Below are 15,830 nucleotides of genomic sequence, written 5' to 3' on the forward strand. Positions count from 1 at the left end.
TGTGGCTGGCGCACCACGCTGATCCAAAGGTAGGAGCCAGGTGCTTCTCCTGGTCTCCCATGGGGTGCAGGGCCTAAGCACTTGGGCCATCCTCCACTGCCCTCCCAGGCCACAGCAGAGAGCTGGCCTGGAAGAGGGGCAACCGGGAGTACTGTGCATTTCAAAGTAGCCATAAGAAGGGCCTGTGATTGGAAAAGCAATTTTGATTCACTTGGTGCACCTGACTTGCATACTGGAGTGCCTGGGTTTGAGTCCTGGTTCCACTTCCGATTCCTGCTTCCTTCTAATGTGCACCCTGGAAGGCAGCAGTGATGATTCAAGTAATTGGGTCTCAGCTACCCACGTGGGAAACCTGGATTAAGTTCCTGTCTCCTGGCTTCAGCCTGGGCCAGCCTTAGCTGTTGCAGGCATTTGGGGAATAAAGCAGGCATGGAAGATCTCTACCTTTCTCTTTCTTGTTGCCTTTCAAATAAATAAAATAAATAAGTAAAACATCTTTAAAAGAAGTTCGCAGATTATTGAAAAAAAAAGTAGCTGGATTTTGAACATTCGCAACATAACGATGAACATTTGAGTGATGAGTAAACCAATCCCCCTAATATGATCATCAATCATGCATTGTGTATGTGTATCAAAATATCATCCTGTCTCCTGTAAATATGTACAATTTTTATGTATTAATTTAAAAAAAACTTCTGGGGCCTAGGCTTGGCCCAGGAGTTGATGAAGTGAATGCATAATTCCCTTGACTCCTTAGCCATCAAATCAGAGCACTTAAACAGACTCCGTCTGTGATACGTCTTCTGTCGTAAAGTTCTTTCTTATTCTCTTAGCAGCATTTCTTCTTAGCAGTTGTTACATTTGCAATCTACATTTATGTGTATGATTATTTGATTTAAGATCCATCTCTTTGGGGCCAATGTTGGGGCATAATGGGTAAAGCTACCACCTGCAATACTGGCATCTCATATGGGCATCAGTTTGTTTCCTGGCTGCTCCACTTCCAAGCCTGCTCCCTGCAAATGGCCTGGGGAGAGCAGTGGAAGATGTTCCAAGTGGTTGAGACCCTGCTACCCACATGGGAGACCTGGAAGAAGCTTCTGGCTCCTGGCTTCAGCCTGGTCATCTGGGGAGTTAACCAATGGATGAAGATCTCTGTCTCTCCCTCTCTCTCTTTGTAAATAGGACTTTCATATAAATAATAAAGATGTTAAAAAATCTGTCTCTTATTACTGACGCCATAAACAAGAGTGTCAAATTGTTAAGTCAACAACAGGAGTCACTGTGTACTTACTTCTCATGTGGGATCTGTCCTTAGTGTGTTATCCAATGTGAAGTAATGCTATAACTAGTACTGAAACAGTATTTTACACTTTGTGTTTCTGTGTGGGTGCAAACTGATGAAATCTTTACTTAATACATACTGAATTGATCTTCTGTGTATAAAGATAATTGAAAATGAATCTTGATATGAATGGAATGGGAGAGGGAGCGGGAGATGGGAGGGGTGTAGGTGGGAGGGAAGTTATGGGGGGGGAAGCCATTGTAATCCATTAACTGTACTTTGAAAATTTATATTTACTAAATAAAAAATTAAAAAAAAAATCTGTCTCTTCTATGGAACTTCCGTAAACTTCAGATGGGCAGGGGACAGAGTCCATTTTTGCTAGTCAGTGGTTGGTAAGTGGGTAAGTGATGCGGGCCAGAGAGACTGCTTCAGAGTTGCATTGTGTAGTGAAGAAAGGCAAAACAACCTGGATACAGTGTCTCACTTGGAATTCTATGCTGAAAGATTCCATCCAACAACATGTTGTCTGTACACTGTGAAAGCAGATATTTTCCCCACTAAATAGACGTTTTAGTGTTATCTATATTGTATTTCCCAAAGCATATTTCAGAGAACATTGGCATTTGCAGCATAACACATTAATGTCAGTATTTATTTGTAGTTAGTAATTCCAAAAGTTCTTTTAGCTTGACATTTTAGGCTATAGCTAATCCTCTGGATTTACTGCTCTTCATGGGAAAAATAGAAGCATGGCTTTCCTTGGAGAGTTATTAGAAATATACTTTTCAGACTTTTGGCTTTTTAAATTTTTAATTATGTTAAACTCTGGAGGAATGGGAAAGTGGAAGGAGAATGTATAACTCACTAGATGCAAAATGTTCTATTGAAACAAAGGAAGTAAACGTCGGCAGTAATTCACCAAGTGGAAAGTCTACCATGGCAGTGAATCCAGATAAAGTGGTGTGTGGCTGATGTGAAGCCGGCCAGCTCTCCGGGGCCTGGAGACAGAGTGAAGACGTGGGATGCTGGGCAAGGGAGAAACAGCAGGGCACTGGGGGCACCACTGCTTGCTTTTGTCTTTAGGAGGAATTTTCAACCCTGCAGCCGTTATCCTGTACATTCTTTTTACATTCTTATCTGGAGTGAATTACAGAAAGGGAAGTCTTACAAAGATTCTTGAAATTGAATCTGTATGATTCCATTTATGTAAAACTCTCAGAAGGACAAAATTACAGAGCTGCAGAGCAGATTAGTGCTTGCCAGGGGTGAGGGATGGGGCAGAGGGTTCTATCAGCTTTTTGCTTTGTGCATTTTGTAGCTCTGTATTTGTTGCATAAACATTTAGATTTGTTTAGTCCTCTTAGTTAACTGACCCTTCTATCATTGTGAAATGATGGTGTTTTTCCCTGGTGATATCTCTTGTCTGTTATTAGCATAACTGCTTCCTCTTGCCTTTGATTAGTGTTAGCATGTTAAGTGCAGCATATCTCCTTCCTTTTACTTTTAATATGCTTGTATCTTTATTTTTTTAAAAAGATTTATTTGAAAGGCAGAGTTACAGAGAGAGAGAGAGAGAGAGAGATGCAGAGAGAAAGGTCTTCCATCCCCTGCTCCAGTCCCCAAATGGCTGCAATGGCTGGGGCTGGGTCAGGCCAAAGTCAGGAACCTGAAACTCCATCTGGGTCTTCCATATAGGTGGCAGGGGACCAAGCACTTGGATAATCTTCTGCTTTCCCAGGTGCATTAGCTAGGAGCTGGATCAGAACTGGAGCAGCTGGGACTCAAGCAAGTGCTCATATGGAATGCCAGCATGGCAGGTGGTGCCTAAACCTGCTCTGCCACCAGTTCCTCTACTTGTATCTCTAAAATATGTTTACCATAGGTAGCATACAGGTTTTTTTTTTTTTTTTAAGAATTATTTATTTAAAAGGCAAAGCGACAGAGAGGGAGAGAGATAGAGATATCGAGATCTTCCATCTGCTGGTTGACTCCCCAAATGGTTGCAATAGCTGGGACTGGCCATGGCCAAGGCCAGGAGCCAAGAACTCTATCCTGGTCTCCCATAGGATAGAGGATCCTAAGTACTTGGACCATCTTCTCTGCCTTTCCGGGAGCATTAGCAGGAAGCTGGATAAAAAGCAGAGAAATGGACTTGAACCAACATTCTGAGTGGAATGCGGCACCCCAAGTGGCAGCTTAACCCACTGCACTACAGTGCTGGCCCCAGAATTTAGTTTTTATCTTTTTTTTTTCCCAAATCCTGTTTGACAATTTATGCTTTATAATTGGGGTGTTGAGACCATGTACATTGAATGTGATTGCTGTATTAGGCTTGAATTTGTCATATTGCTCTTTACTTCCTATTTGTCTCATCCATTCTTTATGCTTTTACTCTAACTTATTTTTTATTATCTTCAAAGACATGTTTATTATTTATTTAAGAGGCAGAGAGGCAGCATCTTTATTACTTATTTGTTTAAGAGGCAGACGGATGGACAGACAAATCTCTCATCTCCTGGTCCACTCCACAAATGCCAGCAATGGCCAGGACTGGCCATGTTGAAGTTGAGAGCCAGGAACTCAATCCAGGTCTCCTAGGCGGTTGGCAGGAACCCCATTACTTGAGCTATCACCTGCTGCCTCCTAAGGTTTATGTAGGCAGGAAACTGGAGTCGGGCCAGAGCACTGGGTTGAATGCAGGTACTCTGCCCTGAGTCAGGTACGTTTTTTATGATCATATTTCATGTCCTTTGTCATATTGATGACAGTATTTGTTGTTTTGTAATTTGTTTATTATTGACTTATTTAAATGATCAGATCTACCTTAAGTGTTATTATACTTCTTTACACAGTAATAGAAACTTACTACAGTATACTTAAATTTCTCTTCTCCTTGCCTCTATGGCATTGTCATCATGTATTTTATATATATCTGTTATAAACTCCCCCTAAATTGTTTTTATTTAAACATCCAATGACCTTTAAAGACATAATACAAGTCCAATTTATTTACCAGAGTTGCCACTACTCCATGTTGCTAATTTTCTGGTTTAGATTCATATTTTCATATAGAATCACATTCCTTCTGCCAGGAAGAATTCCTTTAGCATCACCTACAGTGTGGGCCTCTTGCTGATTCTTTCCTGCAGCTCTCACAAGTGTTCGCAAAAGTCTGCGTATCATCTTTATTTTTCAGAGGTAGTGTCTCTGGAATTCTGGTGTTTTCTTTTAGTACTTTAAAAATGTTTCTTGGTTGTCTTCTGGCCTGCACGGTTTTCACACAAAAAATTTGCTGTCTTCCTTCTTTGTTCATCTACATGTAATTCGTGTTTTTTTTTCCTTCTTTTGGCTGCTTTTAAGATTTTCTGTTTATTACTGGTTTTGAATTATCACCATGTTTATTTCTTGCTGTATCTTGTGCTTTGGGTTCATTGAGTTTCTTGGGTGTGTGGGCTTACAGTTTTCATCACACGTAGAAACATTTCAGAAATACTTTCTGCAAATAGTTTTTATATCGCTCTGTTCTCCCTTGTCTTTTGGAAGCTTCGTTACACGTATATTGACATGCTTTAAGTTGTCTCACAGGTCACTGATACTCTTCCTTTTAAATGTTTACACTGTGTTTTCATTCTTTGTTACTGTTGCTTTAAATTCATTAATTTTCTTCTGCCATTAATCCCATCTTACCAGATCTTTAGACATCTGGGTCTTTAAAAAAAAAAATCTTTCAGGTTTCTACTTAACTTTTTTACAAGAGGAATGCTGTTTTTAACACCTTTGTCTGTTAATTCCAATGTATTTGATTAGATGCCAGATTTGAATTACCTTTTTGGGTGATGAATATCCTCCTATTCCTATAAATATTCTTGAACCTCATTCTGGATCACAGTTAAGTTACATGGGGAGAGTTTGATCCTCTGGGGCTTGCTGTGTTAAAATCAATTTGGTGGGACCAGAACAGTGTTTAGTCTAGGGCTAATCATACCTTTTCGAGTTTCTTCGTTACACTCTGTGAATTGTGAGGTTTCGTGGTCTGTCCGGGAATAGGTGCAGTCCAGGCCCCCTTGGGAGGGTCGTGCTGTCCCCTCTCGTCTACTCAAACTGTTCTCTCCCAGGCCTTGGGCGTCTCGTCGCATGCCTGCACGGAGAGGTGCCCTGTGCAGTACGGAAGAGCAGGACCCGCTCCAGGTCTCTAGGGCTGGCAGGACTCTCCGTTGCCTGCCATTCGCCCGCTTCTCCCTTGGCACCGCGCCCAGGAGCCCTTGCAGGGCTGGAAGCGAAGGTGGTCCTGGCTCACCTGCTTGGTCCCACCCCTCAGGATCGGGTCCTGCGAGGCTTGCTGTCCCGTGTCCCGAGTGCATGTTTTGTCTGAGTTTTGGTTGTTTCAGGTGGGAGGGTACGTTGAATTCCTCTTACTCCATCTCAGCTGAGAGTAGAAATCCCAAAATGAGGTTGCTGCTTTCCTTTCGAATATTTGATGTCATTATTAGTTTAACAAAGAATGCTGTATTTTAACCATTTATGAGTAAGCCAATTTCTAACCCTATGTGCCAGATTTAAGTTTATGAAGAGGGGACTGGCGCTGTGTCCTAGCATCCCATATGGGCACCAGTTCGAGTTCCGGCTGCTCCACTTCTGATCTAGCTCCCTGCTATGGCCTGGGAAAGCAGTAGAAGATGGCCCAAGTCCCGCGAGGGAGACCCAGAAGAAGCTCCTGGCTCCTGGCTTTGGACAGGTGCAGCTGGGGCCGTTGTGGCCAATTGGGGAGTGAACCAGCAGATGGAAGATCTCTATGTCTCTTCCTCTCCCTCTCCCTCTCTCGCTCTTTCTCTCTGCCTCTGCCTCTCTGTAACTGCCTTTCAAATAAATAAATATTCAAGTTTATGAAGATCCGCAGTGGAGCAGAGGGCGTGGGGACCACAGAAGAGAGAGGAAGAGTTCCCTTCGTGCCCTGAACATTGTTTTGCTCCTTAGGTAGATTGGGTCTGTGGTCCCTTACTAATCAGATTCCCTCCGTTCCTTGTGGAGAGGGACTCTTTCCAGGAGCCCTCCGGCTGTGTCCTTCAGAATTTGCTGGATTAGCCGTAAAATTGCCATGGTCTTGGTGTTTTAATTTACATGATTGAAACTTTGACAGTTAAATATGGTAGAGGAAACAGAAGGGGCTAACCTTATTGGATAATAAAATTTAGATGTAATTAAGTATTAATTAATACTATTAATTAATTAATAGTAATTAAACTGTTGAACGGATGCTAATATAGGCTGACTAGTGAATCGAAATACTGTTCCCAGACTTATTTTAAATATTTAAATATTTTATATTATTATATATAATATATAATATAATATAATATATGTATATATTATATAATATTATAATATATCATTATATATTATTATAATATATTATATTTTAATTTTTAATATTTAATATTTAAATTAATATTAAATGCTAATTTAATAATTGAATTAATTAAATTAAAAATTAAGTGTTAATTTAATATTTAATTAATTAATTTTAATAATTTAATATTTAATGTTTTAATATTTAATATTAAATATTTTAATATTTAAGTATTAGATATTTAAATAGTTTAAATATTTAGTGCACTTAAGTGATGAATATTCAGTAGTGATGCTAGTACAGCTGGCCAACCAACTCACTGAAAAAAAATTCTCATTCGATTCCCTCTCCCTATCTTACACCGAGATATTCCAGATAGGTTAAGGATAACATTTTAAAGTATTATAAGAAAATACAGGCAATTTATGAGGAAGAGAAGACATTTCTAAGTATGACACGAAGTGTTCAACCATATTGCAGAAGTGATTACACAGAGATTTTATATCTTTTATATATTTTATATCTTCCACGTGGTAGGAAAAAATTACAAGTAGAGTTTAAAACAGAGTTAATATCCTTACCCTATGAAGATTCATAGAGTAATAAAAGAAAGAAAAAAAAGGAAGGAAGGAAAGAAGGATACTGCATAAGGAGAACAGGAAAAGGACATGAACAGGTAATAACAGCAGTAAAAATATAAATAATAAAATATTTTTATTTTGAAAATAATCTTTAGAATTATAATAATACAAATTATACCGGTAATATATTTCATTTATTTTACATTGCTTTTTTTAAAGATTTATTTTATCTATTTGAAAGACAGAGTTACAGAGTGAGGAGAGAGAAAGAGAGAGGTCTTCCTTCCGCTGGTTCACTCCGATCCGAAGTCAGGAGCCAGGAGCTTCTTCCAGGTCTCCCACACAGGTGCAAGGGCCCAGGGACTTGGGCCATTCTCGGATGGTTTTCCAGGCTCATTGGCAGGGAGCTGGGTTGTAAGTAGAGCAGCTAGGACTCGAATTGCTGCCCATATGGGATGATGGCACTGCAGGCCAGGGCTTTAACCTGCCCATGCCACAGCGCCAGCCCTGTTTTACATTTCTATTCAATCATGTTAGGTACCTTCAACAGATGAACTAATTTAATCCCTTGAAAAGCAAATATACTAATATCCTTTTGTAAATGACAGTTGAGATAGGAGACTAAGACTCTTGCCCACAGTGACAAAGCTCTTAGCCTAGATTAATACCCAGTCCATCTGACACTACAACTCTGCTCTTCATCAGTTCTCAAAGAAAAAAATCAACACTATCTGAAATTCTACTTACAGGGAAATTGGTAATTTGCTCAAGATTCACAGTTTGTGATAGTTAAAATTTTTAGTTTTTAAATTTTTATTAGGGGGAGAGAGAGAGACTATGAATGTTCCATTTGCTCATTCTCTGCCCACATGGCTGCAGCATCCACGGTGGGCCAGGCTGAAGCTAAGGTCCAGAAAACCCATGCTGACATCCACAGGGGCGTCAGGGACCAAGTAATTGAGCCATCATCCATTACTTCCCAGGTGCACTAACAGGGCGCCAGATCCAAAGCAGAGTAGCTGGGATTGCAACTAGCATTTTGGTATGGGAGCACATGTTCCAAGCTGTGGTTTAAACTACAGCTTCCTGAGCTAAAAATTTTAGAAAGAAACACCATATATATGTACAAGAAAGGTAAGCAGAGTAAAGTCAAGCGAGCAGCAAAGCAAATATATTTTAATTTTGCGAATTCACCTTTTCTTTTCAGAACATTTAAAAGATACTTCAAAGAAGATGAAAAATGGGCTCATGTTTATAAAACTGGTTAGCCCGTGTTCAGGTACGTGTCCTTTCCCTCTGGTGATAATAACTGCAAAGTCTTTAAACATTGTGACTGATAAGTATGCAAGAGATCTTCAGATAGTTACAAAAATTGCATATTATGAAAAAGATCATGCGTGGCTTGTAAATTTTTGTGTACCAACATACTTATCTTTTAATTGTTTTTCTGCAAATGTGTTGAAATTCCACTGTATTCTTTTCTCATGTGTCTTCTTTCCAAATGGCTTGAGATGGCAGGTGAATAAAGCAAGCCGATGACATTACTATTCGTTCAATGTAAACATTTTTAAAATTTCTTGTAATTTTAATCCCCAGAACTGTTCAGGCATCAGGATTGCTGGCAAAGCAAAAAAGTAGTGTTTGAATTCTCTCTGAAAGCAGATTAATTTTCTTTGGCCTTTATAAGCCAACTTTTCTTAGAGTAGCTATCCAACATTAGCCTGCATTTATATTCATTTGATGTTATAAAGTAAAATAAACAAGTAGAGTAAAAAAGCAGAAGGCTTCTACTTGACATGCCAAGATTTTGATTAGTTTTATTTTTTGACTGTACTTTCCTTATTTGTTCCCATCAAGAAATAGTACATTTTTTCCTGTCAGAGAATTTTTTATTAAAAGTATTGTATATTGAAGAGATTCATATTTTATTGGCAAGCAGTTTTATTTTAACTGTATACAGTGCGTTTTCTGTTTTGTCTTCTAAAGTTTTTCAAGGCAACATATTAAAAATACACTCTATGTGGTGACATGGGTGGTGCTCTTGTTCCGCTAATTGATAAGGTTTGGAGTAACACCTCATATGTGGCACATTGCAGCATTCCCCTGGTGACTGTAATACTGAATGGTGCAAGTGTAGGCGTGCCGCTGTGTTTATTTGTTGCTGTAGAGGCATAAACACAAGCAATGAAAGGAGAAAAGAAGGCTTGACTTTCCCTACTGTTCTTTTCCTCATTATGAAATGGAATGCACTCGATCAGCCATATTATTTGAAACTTGGTTTTGCCTAAGACAGGGTTGAGGTGAGAAATAGTTCTTCAAGAAAATTTTAGTTGGCGGTAAAGTTTCTAGGGCATTTCACACAAATATAGGTCCAGGGGAAAATCAGCCACCGTGTACTTCTAAAATTCCTCTTTCAATTTTCATATGTAATGGAAGAATAAATGTTTTTTGTCACATTGGCAGTGAAAAACTAAAGTCTAATATTTGGTGGGCACTTGCTATATGCCCAGTATTGTTTAAGGAGATATATATATTCTGTCCTGAAATCCTTAGAAAAATGCAGGTAGGTCTGGTATTGCCTGCCTTTTACAGATGAGGAAACATGAAGGTTTATGTAACTTTCCCAAAGGCACAAGTGATAGAGATAAGGTTCAGTCATAGGGCCCTTGACTCCAGAGATTGTGCTGTAGTTGGGGGGAAAAATCTGTGGGCTGCAGAGAGAAAAGGTGCTGGTGTGCGTGGGCTCCTGCCACTCCCGCGTCCTCCCCGCCCCCATGGTTACGAACAGGCAAGCCCTCCAGTGTGGCCCCGGTGGCTTAAAGCTGTGCCTTTTTCTCTCGCGTTGGCCTTTTCCCCAAGTGTGGGGAGCCACATGCTGCCTTGGAGACAGGGCCCCGCGTGCCAGCTCAGATCATCCGGCTGCACCATTAGGTCTTGCCTGCATAGGAGTGAGCTTTCCCTCCCGATTTGATGGTGGACTTGAAGAGAGGCCTTGTAGCAGTTAAGATAAATGACTCGCACTTTTGAATTCTTTGGTTTAAGTTCAGTGAGGATTGTAGAGCTGGAAAACAAGCATGTGTATAATAGCTCTAAGCTTGCCTTGGAGTCAGTTTGTACAGTGTGTATTTATGTATGTTTATGTTCCTATTAGGAGCATTCCTCAGAGCGCTTGGGTAGTCTTTAGATCTGTGTGTGTGTGTGTGTGTGTGTGTGTGTACACGCCCGCAAGTGCAAGTGCATGATAGAGAAAACCTACAAATAAAAACCAGATTTGTTTTAACAGGGGAAGGAGCCATGTACTTGTTCAATATGAGTCTGCAGCAGCTGTTTGAAATCAAAGTCTTCAAGGAGAAACACCATTCTTGGTTTATAAATGAATCAGTTCAATCAGGTGAGTGACTAATTGTGTATATTTCCATTAACTAAACACACAGTCCGGTTTCTTCATCCTTCACACATGGAGCTATGGGAGTGTCCACTGGTTTGGAGTCCCGTCAGGGGTTTAGCTGTCCTTGGAATCAGAGCAGGGTTTAATCAAGAAAAAAGGGAGTGATAATTTGAGTACTGAGTTTAGGTCACCACCTGTGTGTCTTTGATGGTAGGAAATTTTAAACTGACGTCTCTCGTTGGCCTCCTAAGACACGAGCAAATCTTCAGTCAGAAGTTAGATGGGCCGGTGCCGCGGCTCACCAGGCTAATCCTCCGCCTTGCGGCGCCAGCACACCGGGTTCTAGTCCCGGTCGGGGCGCCAGATTCTGTCCCGGTTGCCCCTCTTCCAGGCCAGCTCTCTGCTGTGGCCAGGGAGTGCAGTGGAGGATGGTCCAAGTGCTTGGGCCCTGCACCCCATGGGAGACCAGGATAAGTACCTGGCTCCTGCCATCAGATCAGCGCAGTGCGCCAGCCGCAGCGTGCCGGCTGCGGCGCCCATTGGAGGGTGAACCTCCAAAGGAAGACCTTTCTGTCTCTCTCTCACTGTCCACTCTGCCTGTCAAAAAAAAAAAGAAAAAGAAAAAAAGAAGTTAGATGATCTTTGGGCCATTTTGTTGACTAGGGACCATTTCTTTAAGGATCTTCAAGCTTTTAATATCTTATTTTCTTGAAACTGGATACTGATATAGCTTCTAAGGTACACTAGAAAATATAACAAAGGGCTGTTTTGCTGCTTTGCCGTGTGCATTTCTTCCTCCCCTGGCCCCCACTAAATTTCTAGACTCAGCTGGGAGAAGGATAGGGTGAAACCCCGTTCTTCTCAGGTTCCGGGGCTTGCTGAGTCCAGGTGGTGAGCAGGTGTTGGAGGTCTCCCACGTGCCTTCCACCCACGCCCTCATTGTTTCCAGCAAGTGCTTTCTGTGTCTCCCTAAGCCTTCTGCTTTCTGTTGGCTCTGTGTGTCACCACACTGTTCTAAGACATTTCAGGAGAAGGGTTTATTGCTTATGATGAATTTTATGTACATTTATGCATGAGAAATGTGCAGGGGTTCTCAGTCCCCAAATGCAGTGGCAGCCTGGGTGTAGCCTGGAAGGTGGGAAGCATAGATTTCATTTTCATCCTTGCTGCCATATGCTTGTGCCCATTGGCAGTCTGTGAGTCACAGCTTCTGTTGTGATGTACTTGTGATTGGTGTAGCTAGACAGACACAGAAATATCCAGATTGAAACTGGAAAACATTGGGAGGCTGTGATTGATCATTTGTCTCAGTTGGTACCTGCATTTTTGAAAAACAGAATTTCATTTTTAGAGGAGTTTTAGACTCACAGCAAAAGTACCTACCTATCTTTCAGCATTGTCTTCTGTTTAATTAATCTGTAAGAAAGAATTGTTTTTTTTCTTTTTCCCAAAGAAACCTTTTATTTAAAGAATACAAACTTCATGCATTTCATAAGTACAACTTTAGGAATATAGTGATTCTTCCCACCATACGCACCCTCCCATCCCTCTTCCTCCTCCTCCCTCCCATTCCCAGTCCCATTCTCCACTAAGATCCACTTGAAAGAATTGTTTTTTGGCCGGCGCCGCGGCTCACTAGGCTAATCCTCCGCCTAAGGCGCCGGCACACAGGGTTCTAGTCCCAGTCGGGGCGCCAGATTCTGTCCCGGTTGCCCGTCTTCCAGGCCAGCTCTCTGCTGTGGCCCGGGAGTGCAGTGGAGGATGGCCCAAGTCCTTGGGCCCTGCACCCCATGGGAGACCAGGATAAGTACCTGGCTCCTGCCATTGGATCAGCGCGGTGCGCGGGCCGCAGCATGCTGGCCACGGCAGCCATTGGAGGGTGAACCAACGGCAAAGGAAGACCTTTCTCCCTGGCTCTCTCTCTCTCACTATCCACTCTGCCTGTCAAAAAAAAAAAAAAAAAAGAATTGTTTTTAAGAATAGCCACCAGGCTATTGTTTTCAGAGCTAGAAAATTGTTCCTAATTTCTGAACATAATGCGTGCCTCCTTTAAAATGAACTTTCAGCTCCTGATAGTTATTTCCATAAACTTTTTAAAAATAAACAAGTAAAATCTTAATGTGAAATTACTTCTTTTTGTTTGTTTACTGTGAAGTGCACACTTATATAAAATACTTTAGGGTGAACATTTCTTGGCTGTAAACTTGGTTGCTCTCTTAGAGAATGAAGTTATCTGGGTTCCAGGAATTCCCACAAATCCAAGGATGCTTGAGTCCCTTGTATAAAATGGCAGGGGCCTGCATTGTGGTGTAGTGGTTTGTAAGGCAGCTGTTTGTGACACCAGTGTCCCGTATGGGCACCGGTTCAGATCCTGGCTGCTCCACTTCCAATCCAGCTCTCTGCTATTGTGTCTAGGAAAGCTCCTGCACTCTTGTGGGAGACCTGGAAGAAGCTCCTGGCTCCTGGCTTCAGCCTGGCCCAGCCCCAGCCATTGCAGCCACTGGGGAGTGAAACAGTAGATGGAATCTCCCCCCCCCGCCCCCGTAACTCTGCTTTTCTAATAAATAAAATAAATCTTAAAAAAAAAAAAAACATAGTGGGCTAGCGCCAAGGCTAACTTGGTTAATCCTCCGCCTGTGATGCCGGCATCCCATATGGGCGCCGGGTTCTGGTCCCAGTTGCTCTTCTTCCAGTCCAGCTCTCTGCTGTGGCCTGGGAGGGCAGTGGAGGATGGCCCAGGTACTTGGGCCCCTGCACCCACGTGGGAGACCAGGAGGAAGCACCTGGCTCCTGGCTTCGGATTGGCGCAGCGCCGGCCGTAGCAGCCATTTGGGGAGTGAACCAATGGAAGGAAGACCTTTCTCTCTGTCTCTCTCTCTCACTGTCTATAACTCTACCTGTCAAAAAAAAAAACAAAAAAAAAAAACCAAAAACATAGTATGCACATATAGCCTGTATGCATCCTTGCGTAGACTTTCCATCTCTCGATTGCCTAATCCAATGTAAATTCTATATAAGTGGTAGTTATTCAGGAACTTCAAAGTTAATGGGAAATAGAAGTTAAAAGATAAGTTTGGGGGGAGTGTTTGGCAGAGCAGTTAAAGATACCACTGGGGATGTTGCACCCCATCTCAGAGCACTCGGGTTCAAGTCTTGGGTCCACTTCTGATTCCAACTCGCTGCTAGTGTGCACCCTGGGAGGTAGCAGGTGAAGGCTCCAGTGGTTGGGTCCCCGTCACCACCTGGAAGATACAGATTGAGGGCAGTCCTCTGGCCTAGCCTGACTCAGTCCCAGGTTGTGAATATTTGGAGAGTGAATCAGCAGGTAGAAGAACTCTCTGTCTCTGTCTCTCTGCCTTTCAAATAAAATGAAAATAAATTAAAAAAAAAAAATTAAAGGTGTTTAAAATTTAAAATTTTTAAAATTTAAAAGGTGTCAAAACCCATGCGTAATTTTTTCATAATAGGCTTTTTTTTTTTTTTTTTTTTTTGACAAGCAGAGTGGACAGTGAGAGAGAGAGACAAAGAGAAAGGTCTTCCTTTTTCCATTGGATCACCTTTCAATGGCTGCTGCAGCTGGTGCACTGCGTTGATCTGAAGCCAGGAGCCAGGTGCTTCTCCTGGTCTCCATGTGGATGCAGAGCCCAAGCACTTGGGCCATCCTCCACTGCCCTCCTGGGCCACAGCAGATAGCTGGACTGGAAGAGGAGTGACAGGGACTAGAACCCGGTGTTCCGGCGCTGCAGGCAGAGGATTAGCCTATTGAGCCGCAGCGCCGGCCCATAATAGACATTTTTGATAAACAATTTTTATTTATTTATTTGAAAGGCAGAATTACAGAGAGAGAGAATCTTCTATCTGCTGGGTCACTCCTCAAGTGGCCACAACTGCTGGGGCAGGCCAGAAGAAAGTCAGCAGCCTAGAACTCCATCCAGGTCTCCCACGTGGGTGGCAGGAGACCAAGCACTTGCACCATCTTCTACTGCCTTCCAGGTGCATTAGCAGGGAGACGGATCGGAAGTGGAGCACCTAGAACCCAAACCAGTGCTCATATGGGATTCTGGCATCACAGGCAGGGGTTCAATCCACAGGACCACAACACCAGCTCCTTCCGTAAACATTCTGAAGATCCCTTGTGTAGTGTATTATATAGGGAATAATAACAAGAAAAAAAATGTCTATACATTCAGTAGAGATCTAAGTTTTTTCCTAATATTTTGAATCTGTGGTTGGTTGAACCCATGGATGAGTATCCCTGGGATATGCAAGGCCAACTGTGCATGCGTTTCCTGGAACCAAATAATAGGCTTTGGAGGAAGTGAAGGGATCGCTTGTCTTTCCTTTTTTTGAGAATCTCCCTTGTGGTTCACTTCCATGGGCAGAGAGTCTCAGTGCTTGGAGGGGAGATCCGTAGAGGAAGGAGAAGTGGGGAGCAGGCAGGCTGCTTTGATTTGCCTTTTCCCCGGCAGCCTGGAGAGCTGGCTGCGTCGTGCTGCAGTTTTGTGCTTGCGTTTGCTTAGTCATGTCAGGCGTACGCTGGCCTCCTGCCTTATTCCTCCAGGGTGGAGCTTGGGGTGGGGTCCCTGGTGATTACCAACCCATGGGCTTTGAGTCACTGGGCCCACACACCAAAGTCGGAGCTCCATACGGAGAGAATGGTACTGCTTTCCATATCTTCATCCTCAAAAGCACGGGACGTTGCATTGTGTTGTTATTTTGTAGATAGATTCACGCCGTACAGGCTTCCTATCGTTGGCCTGGATCACCTTCTCTGCTTCCTCCAACCCCTGCTGTTTTGAGAGGTGGGAGGAGGCTTTGTAAAAATGATTTTTAAGGAAGAAGTGAGGAAGGTAAAGATCAATTTCCTTTTGAAAATTTTTATTTACTAATTAGAGAGAGTGAGATAGTGCTTTCATCTGCAGGTTTACTTCCCAGATACCAGCAATGGCTGGGGCTGGGCCAGGGCCATAGCCAGGAGCCAGGAACACAATCCAGGTGCCCCATGTTGGTGGCAGGGACCCAACTACTTGAACCATTACCACTGCCTCCCAGGATCTGCATTGGCTCCAAGTTAAAGTCGGAAGCCAGAGCTGTACTGAAACTGGTCACCCCTGTATGGATTACAGGCAGATTAACCAGTGTTAATTGCTAGACCAAATGCCTGCTCTCTATAGATCTTGGCTTGTTCTCCCCATCCAGGAATTTAATGTGCTTGGCCTGATATTG

General features: G+C 42.5%; 1 protein-coding gene across 5 annotated transcripts in view; it reads left to right on the forward strand.

The window, feature by feature from the left end:
- Positions 1 to 15,830, forward strand: part of RNASEH2B (ribonuclease H2 subunit B) — a 90,534-nt gene that overhangs the window by 17,913 nt on the left and 56,791 nt on the right. For all 5 annotated transcript variants that reach the window (XR_016213305.1, XM_008273860.5, XM_089304195.1 and 2 more), the window contains exons 2-3: positions 8,424 to 8,495; positions 10,500 to 10,607. Coding sequence is in view for 4 of the 5 variants with exons in the window: in XM_008273860.5 (XP_008272082.4) it covers positions 8,424 to 8,495; positions 10,500 to 10,607 (180 nt within the window). In the remaining variant the exon portion in view is untranslated. The remainder of the gene's footprint in view (positions 1 to 8,423; positions 8,496 to 10,499; positions 10,608 to 15,830) is intronic.

Source organism: Oryctolagus cuniculus, chromosome 9 (assembly GCF_051225735.1).
Source record: "Oryctolagus cuniculus isolate XC-2025 breed Fujian yellow rabbit chromosome 9, ASM5122573v1, whole genome shotgun sequence".
NCBI classification, from domain to species: domain Eukaryota; kingdom Metazoa; phylum Chordata; class Mammalia; order Lagomorpha; family Leporidae; genus Oryctolagus; species Oryctolagus cuniculus.